Genomic DNA, 14,834 nt, shown 5'->3' with positions numbered 1-14,834 from the left:
TGGGAGAGATAAGCTAAAGGTCACTGGGAAATTTCATACGCTGTAAATGCATTAATGTAATTAGTGCTCATTGGTGTATCTAGGTGGAATCAAGAGTGCTGGCCTGAGCTTTGATGTAGGTGTCAGGGATGGCTAATTGCTCGCACTCCCAGCTGCGGGCGGCTTTGCCAGCACAGGAGCCAGAGCACTGCAGAGGCTTCCTCCGCGAGGACCCCGAACGGACCCCCACGGCACTGCCGTTGCAGGGCTGATGGCTCCTACGGCCTGGCAGGACCGGCTGCATCGCTGCTTCCAGCACCAGACGGGCCCAAGCCCAACACTGCAGGCAAGGGAGCTGCACTGACACGCCTGGCGCCTCGCGCTCTGCACCGCTTTCGCAGATCGCGGATCCTGCTCTGCCCCAGGCCACCCGCCGTGCCTTTCGGAGCATGCCCAAAACCCTGCTCCTGCCTCTGATGCTGCTGCGATTGATCCTGGTGCACCCGGTACCTCACTCCAGCTCGGTGGGATGGACACTGCCCTGGAAGGGAAGGGGTCCAGGGCCCTGGCTTCTGCTGCCCACTTGATTTATCCAACAAGGGAGCAGGGGGCAGGGCCCCCTTTGCCACAGAGTTCACCTTTTGGCCCCACAGATCTTCTTTCCTGGCTGGTTCAACAGGAGGGCTGAGGGGAGCACTGAGGGGCTCGGGCACTGTCCTGGGAAGTGGACGATGGAGGTGCACATCCTCTTCAGGCGAGGAGTACGGAGCTGGGGACTCCGATGCCCGGGCAAGAACCGAACTCCTTGGCTAGGGGGCCGAGGTGGGAGGGCCACCGCTCTTCTCATTTCTCTGTGATTTGCACAGAGACTGGCGCCTTCCTGGGAAGGGGTGAAAGCAGCAGGACCTAAAACAATGGGATCACAGAGCCGTGGGGCTGGCGGGGAGCTGCGGAGGTTGCATCTAGTCCGACCCCCACCTGAGGCAGGATCAGCCCTGTCCAAACTAGCCCACACAAACCCCGTGTCCAACCTCTGAGCAACACGACAGTCACCCCTGACACAGCCCCAGGCATCACCCCTGCCTCTGCCCCCGGGAAAGTAGGGGGGCCGCGGCCGCCAACGTCCTGCTGCTGCTGGGGTTGTTAAAATACACGCGAGAGATCCAAGGAAGAGGGCCCTGTCCTGGCGACAGAGGAAGGCAACCCCCCCGCATCGTCTGTACGAATCTGAGCAAGGGTAAAACTCCTTCCTGACCCCAAATGTGGCAAGTGGTCCAACCCTGAGCGGAGGGGCGAGACCCTCCAGCCAGGAACCACTCGGTTCGAGTCCCGGCAGGAATGCTAGTCACAGCGACAGGTAGCTGCAGCATGGGGCTTGGATCAACACGTCTGGCTGGGAAGCACCGACACAGGGCAGTCCTGCTTCCTGCCGCGCAGGGGGAAAGTCCCAGGCTCGACTGCTTCCCACCAGGAACCCTTCACACTGCTCAATTCTCTATGGGATCGTGATGGAAAAGCACCTGGGGAGCATGAGAGATCATTATCGAGAGACTGGTCCAGCCACCGGCCAGGGCCCATGCTTGTGGAAACTGTGTCCGTCTCTCCTTGAACTCTACACATCAGTCAGTTATTTGCTACTGCGCTTCTTGGCTCGTCTTTGTTCTTGCTCCGTCGAACTGGCAAGGACATAACGCAAAGCAGAGCCGTGTCCCAGAGGGGCACGCAACCCCTGACTTAACATCTCATGTGCTCTGTTTTCTCTTGGGCCGTGCTTCTCACCCCGGGAACCGAGGCCTGGAGGGCAGGTGTCTGGCTCTGCCCTGAATTTGGGCACCGTCTTTAGGCCTCTGCTCCCACCTCCCCTGCTGACGGTACCGCCGGAGGAGTCCGAGGTGTTCCCAGGGCATGTTCTCCCCCTTGCCTCCCCTTTGTCAATCTCTCCCAGGATATCCTGCCAGAGAGAACGGGTTTCCCCCAAGCCACATCTGTATCATAATGGAAACCAAGTCAGATCACGTGAAATGCCCGGGTTCAGCATCGCGCTACACCCCCTCCCCCAGAGCGGTGGCACGGGAGGGCTGGAGAGCCGGGGACACCTGCTTGGCTGCCTTACCTGAGCGGAGCTGTTTGATGCGCCCATTGCTCACGGCGGTATCCACCGGGAGGAAGTCCTTGAACCAGGAAATCTCGGGGTCCGGGTTGCCGCTGGCGGCGCAGAGCATCGTGGCCGTGCGGGCCTTCTCCACCACCTTCAGCTGAGGGCCCATGTCGATGATGGGGAAGCCAGCGGGGATGTGATCCTCTGCAACGGGAAACAACACACATGAGGACCTGGCTGCGCAGCCACAGGACACCGGCCCCGCGACACGTGACCGCAGCGGTGCCCGTGCCGGAGAACAGCAGCCCGACCCCCCCGCTGAGAAACTTTTGAAGGCCTTTCAGCACATCAGACTCAGTAATGAGCACTCATTATACCAACAGGGCCTCGGCTAAATTTAACTCGGCTTAAAATCAATTGCCTTGGGGAACGTCCATAATTCTCCCCGATACTCAGGCTCCAGGAATTGCTGTTAATAAACCCGGTGAACGAGGGCACTCGGTTTTCTGCAGGGGTCTGGGGTGGTCCTGAATCCCGGCCAAACACAGCCCCAGACGTGGGGGGGCAGAGAGTCTGGTGTACATTTAAAAACCCCCCAACTTGATCGATACATTCCCAAATCAGTATTAATACACAGCCTTCATCATAAACACTGCTGAAATAAACATTGCATAAAAATCCTGAAACCAATAAAGAGCGACCAGCCTGCTTTCTTTTTTCCCCACTCGGGGTTTCCCATAGAGGAAGGACACCGACGGCGAGGCGACCATTACAAATAAACGAGTGCAACATTAACGAAGCCCGCTCTCCTCACCGAGGAGCGCTCCCAGATGCTGCAGCGGGAAGCACTGGTGGCACGTGGCAGACAACTGATGTGTGCCCCGGCACGGCTAACGGCCATAACGAAGAGCAGAGCACGGCCACGGCGGGCCGTTGACGCCCGGATCCAGCAGGCAGCGAGGGAGGTTAACGCGGCCCACCGCTGCCCTGCGTCCGCAGGTTGTCTCGGCCGAAGCCGCCTGACAGCCCCGAGAAGTAGAGGACCGTGCCGGCACGGTCGTTCAGCCGGGGACCGCAGAAGAGAGTTCGCTTCCTGCCTCCTGCGCGAGGACGGGCTGTGCTCTGCGAGGCCGGAGATACAATCAGATGGACGTGCTTCCGCAGGAGGAGTCCCCAAGCACCATTAAGGAGCTTTCACAGTCCTGGAAATTCAATTATTTGCAGCATATTCTCGGCCTTTCCCCCCTTTACTTGTTGAGGAGAACTAAAGAAAACTTTCCCTGGCCAGCGAATCCACTCGACAAGGCCTACTTGCTCCCCCCCAAGCCCCAGCCGATCAGGAGCTCGCTGCAGCTTTCTTTCCCCCCGACACTGCTGGCGAGCACACTCCAGCCACGGGGACGTTCGGGAACCTCGTGCCCAGCGCCGCAGACCTGCAGCACAAACGCCGGCCATTTGGTGACTAATCTTCAACATCCTTTGCTCAGATCTTGGGAGACTCCCAGGCCCCTCGGCTCGTTTGCACATGAAGTTCGACAGCACAAGGAAACATCTGCTGTAAACAACACAACACGCTGCAATATTGCTTCTGTGTTTGGATGCGAGCAGCTACAGGGCATCCAAGGTTTTTGAAAGCAAAAAAACCACGCTACTGAAGCTTATTAAGAGCATAAGCCACATTTTGTCTCCCAGTCTGCCCTCCTGAGAAACCTCCTCTTCTCCAGCAAACAAAGGGCTTTTTCTGTGAAAGGTACCACTGAAAACTAGTTCTTTTTATTTGCTCTCCATTGATTTTCAAAGACAAAGGCGTACAGAGCTTAACTGGAAAGACACCAGAGCCAGCATTCAATAACAAGCAACAGCAGCATCGACACAGCCACAACACATCCTCCTACGTGGTTCAAAAGGAAACAAAAGCAGGCAATACACGGCAGTGTAGCGCCGTCAAGATTGGGCTGCAAAGGAAGATACATATAAGCAGTGGTAAACAATTAAATTCTCTTGGAACAAGGCCACGCGCGAGTAAAGTGCAGCCCCGTGCTACTTGCGATAGGAAAGCAGATGCTCCATTTGGGGAGGCCAAAGCCCCCGAGCCATCCAATTTAATGACCCTGCTGAATATCTGCACTCTTTGCACAGGACACGCTGAGCAAAGTCTCAATTAACAGGATCCAACCTATGCACTGAGGTTTATGCTCAGCCAGCCCAAAACATCCTTGCTTTCTGCATGGATCCCCACCCATAGGGACCAAAGGAAGTGTCTGCATAGGTCTGATGCTGATCTGAGTTACCTGGGGCGCTGGCCTGGAGTATCTGTGCTAAATGACTGGACCAAAGGCTGGGAAAGGACTGCAACGAAGCATAGACAGAGATGCCAAGAGTCAACTCGAACCTCTCTGGGTATCGTGGTATCATAGTACTTGGGGTCGGAAGGGACATAAACAGATCATCAGGTCTGACCCCCTGCCCTGGGCAGGAACAGGCGCTGTGATCATATCAACCCAGCCAAATATCTGTCCAGCCACCTCTTGAAGACCCCCCAGGGCAGGGGAGAGCACCACCTCCCTCGGGAGCCCAGTCCAGAGCCTGGCAGCCCTCACTGTAAAGCAACGCCTCCTGATGCCCAGCTGCGCCTGCTCTCTAACGATTTGTGGCTGTTGTTCCTAGTAACCCCGGGTGGTGCCTGGGGAACAGGGACTCCCCCAATCCCCACTGGTCCCCCCGACTAGTTTGTAACAGGCCACTAGATCCCCCTCAGCCTTCTCTTGTGGAGGCTGAACAGGTTCAGGTCCCGTCGCCTCTCCCTGTAGGGCCTGCCCCGCTGCCCCCGACCATGCGAGTGGCCTCCTCTGGACCCTCTCCATGCTGTCCACATCCCTCCTGCAGTGTGGCGCCCAGAGCTGGACGCAGTCCTCCAGCTGCGGCCTGACCAGTGCCGCACAGAGGGGGAGGATCACCTCCCCGGACCTGCTCGAGATGCATCTGTGGATGCATGGCAAGGTGCGGTCAGCCTTCCTTACTGCCTCCCCACACTGCCGGCCCGTGTTCATCTTGGCATCACTGATGACCCCCAGATCCTTTTCTGCCTCTGCGCTACCGAGAAGGGAGCTCCCCAGCCTGTAGGTATGGTGCCGGTTGTTCCCGCCCAGGTGCAGCACCTTGCACTCGTCTGCGCTGAACCCCATCCTATTCTCGTCCGCGCACCCTTGTAACCTGTCTAGATCTAGCTCGATCTTGTCCCTCCCCTCCAGCATGCCCACCTTGCCCCATGACTCAGTGTCACCAGTGAATTTGGACAGCAGCCTCCTTAAAGTCCAGGAAGGCGACGTCCACCCCGACACCCTCATCCAGGGACTTTGTGACCGGATCGTAAAAAGAAACCAGGTTGGTCAGGCAGGACCTGCCTGCAGTGAACCCATGTTGGTTGCCCCAAGCATTACCTCCCATGCTGGGCCCTTGCAGATGTGCTCCTGGATAATTTTCTCAAAGGTCTTCCCAAGGACCGAGGTGAGACTGACTGGCCTATAATTGCCGGGGTGCTCTTTTCTCCCCTTCTTGTAAATGGGGACCACATTGGCCCTTTTCCAGTCCCCTGGTACTGGCCAGAGCACCACGAGCGCTCATAGAGCCATGCCAGGGGCCCCGCGATGACCCCCGCCAATTCCCTGAGCACCCTCGGGTGAAGAGCATCCGGACCAATTGATTTAAACATGTCCAACCCCTCCAAAAGTTCCCTAGCTAGGTTGTCCCTGACCCTAGGCATGGCGGTGCCTCCCCTGGGCCCGTCTGCAGTTCTAGTGGGGGAGATGTCCTGGTCCCTGTTCAGGAATATGGAGGCAAAGGATTTGTTAAAGAGGTCAGCTTTTTTGTTTGCTGCAATCACCAGATTGCCAACCCTGTCCTGGGCTTGCGGTAGGCTGGAGAGAAGCCCAGAACGGGGCAGGGATGCGAGAAGTGAGGAGACAGGAGAAGGCAGCATCTCCCCGCTCACTAGCAGTCTCCGAGACCCTTCGATCCCAGCCCACTGCAACGCGGGACCTGACTATTGTGCCCTGGACAGCTTAGCAGGAAGGTGCAACCTCTCAGACAAGCTACTACAATTTCCCCGCTGTCTCTTTGGACAGAAAGGGACGTCAGGCAGAGGTGAGCGCACCTCTCGCTGCCAGGCATGCCCAAGGACCCGGGCAAGGCATCTAGGAGAGAGAGGTACAGGACGCGGGGTGTCTACTGCAACATCATGCGGACGCGCCTGAGCGGCTCTGGCCAGCTCGCTCGGGGCCCTGCAGCAGCACAGCTTGGCCCCACGGGGCCTGGCCGAGCTGCAAACCTCCCAAGACGCTAGGTAAGAGCCAGCGCTGTGCTCCATGCTCCCGGGCACCCGCACTGCCCAGTTTAAACTAGTCCTGGTATCTCCACACTAAACACGGACCTGGTTATGCCTGCAGTCCAGACAAAGCAGAGTCCAAAAATGCAGGGGCAGCCAGGGGCTGTGCAAGGCTTGGTCCCTTGTCGATCCCACGCGGGCAGTACGAGCGCACGGCTGCAGCAGCGCGGTTAGGAAGCCCAAATCCCGGACCGGAGACCGAGCAACAAAGTGCCCAGGGAAACTAGGGGTCTTTGCTCTGATGACTGAAGGAAAGGCCTGAACCGTGCACACCCCCTCCCCACTTATCAGCGCGGTGCCTGGGGACCCCTCTGCCAGGTGTTGAGACGTGCTGGTGTGGGGCAGCCACAGGCACTGGCTTGCACTTGTCTTGTAAAGTGAGGCTTGCTGCAAGGACGTGGTGCTGCTGCTGGCCCAGGCCCAGGCCGATGCCTTCCCCAGAACGGCACAGGGTTTCTAGATGCCTGTTTGCAGGTCTCTGCCTTGCAGCACTGCAAGCACAGGCAAGCACGTTCAGAGGCTCTTGACTCACCTCCCCCTCCAGCAAGGGTCTAATCTGGCTTTAATTAAGGAGCTGAGCTGGGGCTGTGCTCCTCTGAACTCTCACCAGCTGCACGGACTTGCCTGCACATGGGGCTACATATGGCCCCCACACCCCAAGCATGGGGCTAGTCCAGAGCAGCCATTATGCTTTATCCAGACAGGGAAAAAGTGCAAACGCTCTCGTCCCCTGCGGCATGCCCCACCTGAGCTCCTCTTCTCCTTGGGATTTAGGCGAGGTCTGAATGGTAAACCACACACCACATGGCTCTGCATTCAGCCAGCGACCACAACGGGGAGGCCAATTAGCACAAAGCAGGTTAATTGGCACTGCCCAAGCGCTGCATGGACCTACCTACACGGCTCCGAGTTTTGCAGGGAGCCTGTGCAGAACTGTGCGGGAGGGCTGGGGTGCCACAGCTGGGCTGGTAAGTTGGCTGTGAAGACGTGGCCTTGGGCAGGGGGCTGGCGGCAGCCAGGCTGGGACTCAGGGTGAGGGGCTGCAGCGAGCGTAACACCCTCCAAGCAGAAGAGTAAGTCCAGAAAGGATGGAGGGCAGGGGGAATCACAGCCAGGTGGTTTTCCAACTGCAAGCTGGAAGTGCAGGCCGAGAAGCTGCTTCTCCAGTGCTGAGCATCTTTCAACGGGAAAGTCTCAGGCAGGGAAGACTTCCACTCTTCCCCCGGCAGGGGCCAAGTCCTTCCTTGCTGCAGCTGCGATTCACTGGCTCGGAGAACCACCGCCTCCCCCGAAGACCCTGGCGCAGGCGTAAGGCGGCCGAGCATCCTCCCGTCCTGCATCACTCCCGACACCAGCCGCAGCGAGGCAAGCCAAGTGGGACGGGACAGCGTGGAGCAGCTCCGGCACGCTCGGGTGAATGCACGCGTACCTGCAGCCCGTGCAGAAGAGCCCGCGGCAAACAGCTGCCGGGGAAGAATCCCCGGGAGCGGTCAAGCCCAGGGTCCCCGTCGGGTCAGCTCGCGTGCAGAGACCCGGCGCTTTGCAGCCGTTCCCACGAGACGTCCGTGCCCGAGACTGAGCAATGCAGCAGGGAAATGGTGATCGGTAGCTGTGCTGGAGCCGGCGTGGGGGCAGGCGGATGCGCTGGGGCCGGCCCCGGGCAGCGTGCCTGCGAGGCACCGTGCCGCCAATCCCCGTACGGCCACTACCCCCCCTCGGCCCGGCTTGTTTCTGTCGACATATTTCTGGGAAAAGCCGTTTCAGAAACAACAGTAAAAACCGTGAACATTTTTATGGGCGCTGTTTGTCATATTCCTCAGCCTGTAGAGCCAGGCCTGCTGCTACCAGGAGTCCAATTGCTCCGGCTGCAGAGGGAGAGGGGAAAAACGATTCCCAATATAGTCTGGAAATAACAGAAAGTGGCTTTTCTGAACGTTGCACTGTAATGGGGAGGTTAAATCTCTCATCATCTTTCAAAAGCCTTCGACCCCAGGAGAGGGGCCCTCTGCTCACTGCTACCGAGGCGCTGGCCCTATGCTGTCGTGGGGCTAGAAAGACCCGCCGTCTGCAGACTTTCACTAGTGCCCATCACCTTCGCGTCTCAGACCAGCGCAGGCTCCAGGGGCTCGGCGAGAGCCCCGGGTCGTGCCACCCTTGGCAGCTCAAATCTGGCAGCCGGCTGCAGCAGCCCAGCGGCGCGGAGTTAAGAAACCACGTGGGTGGACAAAGCGAGGTCTGTGGTCGAGGCCCCTGGCTAGGCAAGACCGGGGTCACCGGTGAAGCTATTTCACGGCTTTGGCAAATTCAAGCTATTTAAGGCTAAAGCGATTCTGCGCCGCGGCAGCTGCGGATACGGCCTTGCTCTGCTCTCTCTGCGCGCTCCCAGGTGCACGGGGAGGGGAGGGGAGGGGTGCGGTGCGGGAGCCTACACGAGCCTTGATGGACTTCGGGTTTGACGGCTGAACAGGATTCCTTTACAAGTTTCACTAGCTTCCAAAACTCCCTCAGAGACATTAAAACGCATTAGCAAATGAAAAATATCAGCGATAGTAAGACAGGCATTTATAAAATCGTGAGTAGCAGGCAATATCAACTAATGGAAGATGCAGGCTAATAAGGCTGCGCCGCACCACGCAATCCAGCACATCTGCTGGCTGAATAAACAGCTCTCATTCCTCCTTCAGTGCAGGTTACACCGTGCTGCTGCTCAATTAATGCAAGACAATCAAAAGCAGCAGAGCAATTTAGAGGCCCAGAAGAACAGCATCATTTTACGTGACAAAAGGCTGTGCTGAGGCAGCTCTGCTCAAGCTTACCCAAAGAGGCGCCCAAAGAGCTTTATGCGAGCAGCTTGGAGGGGAGACTCTTTTCTTTATGGGTTTCTATTTTTGCAGACGCTGCTCTCACCGCTCAGCAGAAAAGCGCCTGGTAAAGCCAAGTTCTCCCGACGCCTCGAATTCGAGAGCGTGCGGGGAGCGGCTGCAAGGAACCAGACCCCCGAGTAGGTTCATCGCTGCAGCCGAGCCCCCCGCGGCACAGGGGATGCCCGACAGCGCTTGCACCGCCTGTTTAACAGGCCACGGGGAGAGCGGGCCAAGAAACCCGGGTGCCCGAGAGCAATGCATGTGCCGGTCTGCGTCCGCGGGTGACAAGGCCTCGCCAAAACCCCTGGCCACCTCTGAACGACAAGCTGAGGCTCCGGTTTCAAATGTCTTCTCTTCACCAGGGGAGCGTAGGAGGGACGCTCCCGAGAGCCTCCGCTGCCAGAGAAATCGCTGCACGATCCCCGAGGGTAAACGGAGCCCAGGGCATCTCTGAGCAAGCGCCGTGCTGCAGCAAGGCGCAGCACACCGGGCCGAGTCGGTGCAAAGCAAAACGAAGACATTCAAGGGGAATGCAACATGGGATGCAGCAGTGGGGGCGATGGCATCGGGAGGACCTGCCCTGGGGCTGCCTGGGCGGAGTTCGCGGGGCCGGAGGTGATGACCGTGGGCACGGGCACTGCACAAGGGTGTGACCCTGCAACGTGCCAGCCGGCCGGGGCGACTGCCCATGCGCACGCTCGTACCCGGTGGTAAATGCAACGAAGCGCGTCCCGCTCCCGCGGCGCAGGCTCACCCCCGGAGGAGCCCGTGCGGGCCCAGGTGCGAGGAAGGGAGCTCCCCTGGAAGTGCCAGGAGGCTGCTGTTAACCTTGCCCCTTCCACACAGGATGGCGACTCTCTAAACCTACAGGCCACGGACCCCTTCCCCGCAGCACGACCGGGTGTCCTGCCAGAGCAGCTGCCGGGCTCAGCAGGCGGCACGCCCACCTGCAATGCATCAGCAGGTCATGGCACCGCTCCGCGCCTCAGTTTCCCTACCCTAGCTCCCCGGCCTAGCGACAGGCTGCTGTGGTGAGCGTGCGTGTGCAGCTCTCTGCGAAGGCACAGTGCTGCCTGAGCGCTGCAAAGCACAGCACCAGGGGCACGTCCCATAAACACAAGAGCACGCTGACCTCTATTACTGACCCCCGGCCCCTTCCTTCCCCTGCCCGCAAAGGCATCCTTCCCTTTCTAACATCCGCATCAGATGGGAAGGGTGGGGGGAGAGCAGAAATGCAGGCGCTGAAGGCGGAAGAAAAGGCTGAAGCGTGACAGGCCAAGGGACCGTCCCCATCAGCACCCCCACCCCAGGAGCCAGACGGGGGAACAACTGCTCTGCCAGCCTGAGGGCCGGAGAGGAGCCCAGCACCCGGAGCCGCTGTCCTCCGGAGGAAGGTTCGTGCCTCCACGGACCACGTCAGCCGGCGGCGAGCGGCGCTCTTGGCTTCTTCGTGGCTGCCGCGTCCACCAGCAAAGCCTTCCCCCGGCCCTGGCTGGCGAGGGGTCCTTCCCCTCCTGCAGGGCTGATCGGCCAGCCTCCTCCCCATCTCGCCTGGACCACGGCAGTTTGGAGGCCTGGATGTAAAGCCCTCGGCCCTGGGAAAGCACCAAGCCTCGAGAGGGCTCAGCGCGGCTCCTCAGCAGCACAGACCATTGCAAGCACGTTCACCCAGCCCTGCACGCTCGGCCCCTAGCCAGATCCCAGGTCGGGTCTGCACAGTCCCCCCTCGTCTACCAGGAGCACAGTGCAGCGTGCGCCTTGAAGGCAGAGCCCCGCCAGCAATGCCGGCGCTGCACGCACCCTCCCTCCCTGGGGATGCAACGGGGAGAGCACAAAACCGCTTGCCCGACGGCATTGCCGTGCCTTGGCAGCACTGCAAGGGCTCGGGCGGGTGTGAAGAGGGCAGCACAAGAATAAGTACAGAGGGAATTACTGAGCGTAGATGAGGAGGAGCTTAAAGGCAAGCAAACCAGATACTCCTGTGCGATTCCCTGATTGAGATGGGCCTGGTCGTCTTATCTCTAATTCGGGGGGAAGCAGCCAGAGAACGGAGATTTTTTTTCCCCCTGCTGACATTTTCCAAGAATTTTACAGCTCATTATCAGGAAGGTGAAGATACAGTTTTTGCCGGTCGTATCCAGCAGGTGATAAATAAAGCTAGGCTATTTCACCGAATATTGCTTAGAGAAGGAATGTAACCGCTGGGAGTTTGCATTTTTTCTTCTTCTTCTTTTCATTTCTTTTAAGTGCAATACAAAGATAGCTGTACTTGGACAGCGGCTGCAGCTGGTGGTTAGACTCCACCGTAAATGAACAGTCGAAGCAGTGCAAGCTGTGCCATTTACCGGTGTCAGCTGTTGAACGAGGCTGTCCCAGGAATTACCTGTGATCCTTTGGTTAAAAAACACATGGCACAACAATGCGAGCATATTTCATGTTACTTGGACTGTAATAACGTGACCGAGTACATAAAATGCGCTCCTACCAAAGGGTAAAATACTTCACGCTTTTCAAAGGAAAGCGCACAACTGGGTCTTCCTCCAATTTTAGATCATCTATTCATCTATTCCGTTTCTCCCTACTTCTTCACCTGCATTGAAGCGATGTGCTATTAGCACCGAGATTTTCATTTTTTTAGCTACACAATCAATAAAGCATTTCCATATATCATTAAATATAACCTGCTGTTAAAATTAATGGAGCATTTGACTTTTGATCCATCTGAGTCTGGTTGCAGTTCAATGCAGGAAAAAATGCACAAGAACCGAGTTAATGTGACAGCGAAAATCTCCCACGCTTCCTAACGTTCAGTCTCAGATTAATGCGAGGCATCCCTGCTATCGCTCAGCTGGAATACACCAAGGTCCGCTCGCTTCCACTTTGCAGCCCAGGCTGCGAGAGCTTCGGGAACAGGCGTCCTACTGCGAGCTCCAGATCCTACTAATATCCGGTTTCTTTAGTGCTCCTGCAACCCAACCCACTGGCTTTTCCTCTGGGTAAAAGCTATCCCCAACAGAGGCAACAGCCACGTGACCTGGGTAGCAGAGCTGGGCCAGAAGGCCCTGCGTTGAGATGGGAAGCAGGCTGTGAGCATCGCAGCACCTGCCTGATCTCACCGCCTCTCCTTGCGGTTAAGCTAGCTAACAACGGCAGCATTGCGGACGCTGCTGGCCTGCCCGTGACTGGGAAAGGCTGACTTTTTAATGGCACCGCTACACTGGTTCTGTAAGAGGGAGGAAGAAAAACCTCCCCCCACCACCAGTTCCCCCCAAGAACATTGCAAACCGGCTCCAAAGACGCCAGTGCCCGAAAGCCTCAAGCTACGCGCTATGGCGGCACTTCACAAGTGGGACGAGAAGCCAGCTCCAACTATTCTGAAGCGTGGCAGCTCTCCGGACAAGCCCCCTGGAAGTCCAGGGGTCCAAAATCCACCCCTTAAAAATGGGCTTGGGACCCAAGCGGAAACAGGCCTCTGCGCTCGAGCTTGAATGAAGGGTTTTGCCCCTGAGCCATCAGCAAAGCGCCAGGATGGCTGGGGAGGAGAGCTCCTCTGCAGAGGACACGGTGGGAAGGAACTGCCGGCTTCTCCTCACCTCCCCGACAGCTCCTGCTCCCAGCTCCAGACCTGCAGCACCAGAGAGCCAAACAGCTCTTGGGGTCTCAGTACCCACCCGAGTGAGCCAAATTGCCACTCGGGACATGTCCAACAGACTGTAACAAGTGCGGGAGTCCCGGGCAGAGCTCCTTTGGGTTCACGATGAGCAGCAAACAAAATAAAGACCCTGTAACAAACCTCTGGCAGCGAGACCAGGTACTTCTGCGACTCCTGTACTTCCCCCATCCGTCTCTCAGAGCAGGGGAGTCAAACACACAGCCCGGGGGTCGGAGCCAGCCCGGGGGTCACTGGACCAGCCCTGGCCCCACATGCTGGAAGCAGCGTGGGCTGCACCTGGAGTGGCGTGTCATCATGGGACGCTGCGTGAAGCCTGCACCACGGCCCCCCGTGCTGCGTGTAGTGCCCGATGCAGCCCATGCGCCGTGGACACCACGTGCCCAGTGAGGCTGCGTGCACAGCAAGCCTCAGGCTGGCACGTGCTCCAGGTGAAGCTCGCCAGAGCTGCAGCCAGCATGCAGGGCCCCGCACAGACCATGCCCCCGGTGCCACGGGTCCTCTGCACGGGGTTAGCTCTGGCCTGGCCTGCAGGCCGGCTCAGGCTGCTCATCCAGCCCCAAGTTTCTCTGCCCTGTTGCAGAGGAACTCTACCCCGGCATGAGACAGACACGGAGTTTCCCGTGGGTTGCTTTAATTAGGGCGCAGGGGGGCATACGTGGTAGGGGGTTGTGCTAGCAAAAACCATGCTTAAAATGTGAGGCATGCTTCTGCTCACTCGGGAGGGGACCAGCACCTTCGTGCCCCTGTGCCTTCCACCCGGGAGGGCTGGAACATTTTACCAACATTAACACACGAAGCCTCGTGAGACCCGTGGGTGCCTCGGGCAACCCGTCTGTCATGGGGAAGGGCCTCCTTATGGAGAGGCAGGAGCGCGGCAAATCTCTGGCAGAGCGCGCGATGGAAATGCGTCTCCTTCTGACCCATCCCACACCGCACCCATTAGACCGCGCTTTGTAGAGGAACCACTAATTGCGCTGGCTCCCGGAGCCATTTGGACACAGGAATTGGGTTACATTAACGGTCTTTTAGAGACCGTACAAAGTGGAAGCAGAGAGGCCCACCGCGCAAGGCCAGCAGCAAGTCAATGATCTGGATGCAAACATAAATAAAACATTGTCTTTTGACAAGTGATGCTTTTTAATGCCGGGCTGATGCAATTGATTGGGGTTTAATGGGAGGACATCACATTTTTTACACAGACAGCGAGGGCTGCAGAAGCTCAATCCTCTATTTACTGCTCCGCAGCAACACCCATCTCTTCAGGAAGATGTACAGGAACAGGAGGGGCTGCCGATTTCAGCCCAGGCTCTGAACAAATCCCCTCTGTGAGCCCTCATGAATTAAAGAGTGCATTACAGATAAATGGCAAGTTGGCGGTGGAAGCAGACCACGGCCATATGGAAAAACAAAGGGCACCACTCTCCCTCTTCTGTGTTCATTTCAAAACTGATCAAATAAAATCCTCTTTGTCCCACGGGGGAATTTATTTCCTGATGTTACTGCTCATTTGCACGCTCCTCTGTCTCTCTTTCTGAAACGCCGGGCAGGGAAAGCGATCTGGCTCCTAGTCCTCAGCGGCCGTTCTGGGTGGGGAAGGCGGGCTGCACGGAGCGGCAGAGGGCACAGGCAGGGCTCGGCGCCCACGACCTCCACCTTCCCCACTCCTTCCCTCGCTTACATGCACTGGATAAGGGGCGAGAGCAAGGAACGGCTCCTTGAGCTCATTCGTAAGCATGAGCGTGCCGGCTTTGGACTCGTCGGGCGCAGCGTTTCACTCCAGTGGGAGGCTTAAGATGATTTCTTTCCCTTGAAGAGACAGTGCTCAACCCCAAAAAT

The 14,834-nt window shown here is 57.9% G+C and overlaps 1 protein-coding gene across 4 annotated transcripts in view; it reads right to left on the bottom strand.

Annotated features, from left to right (window-relative positions):
- The window catches only part of PTPRF (protein tyrosine phosphatase receptor type F), a 422,531-nt gene that overhangs the window by 101,727 nt on the left and 305,970 nt on the right, over nucleotides 1–14,834 (bottom strand). For all 4 annotated transcript variants that reach the window (XM_090047886.1, XM_090047883.1, XM_090047885.1 and 1 more), the window contains one exon: nucleotides 2,093–2,281. In XM_090047886.1, the coding sequence (XP_089904012.1) occupies nucleotides 2,093–2,281 (189 nt within the window). The remainder of the gene's footprint in view (nucleotides 1–2,092; nucleotides 2,282–14,834) is intronic.

This window comes from Crocodylus siamensis, chromosome 5 (assembly GCF_052110815.1).
Source record: "Crocodylus siamensis isolate JL-2025a chromosome 5, ASM5211081v1, whole genome shotgun sequence".
NCBI classification, from domain to species: Eukaryota; Metazoa; Chordata; order Crocodylia; family Crocodylidae; genus Crocodylus; species Crocodylus siamensis.
This window is presented reverse-complemented; position numbering and strand designations above follow the sequence as displayed.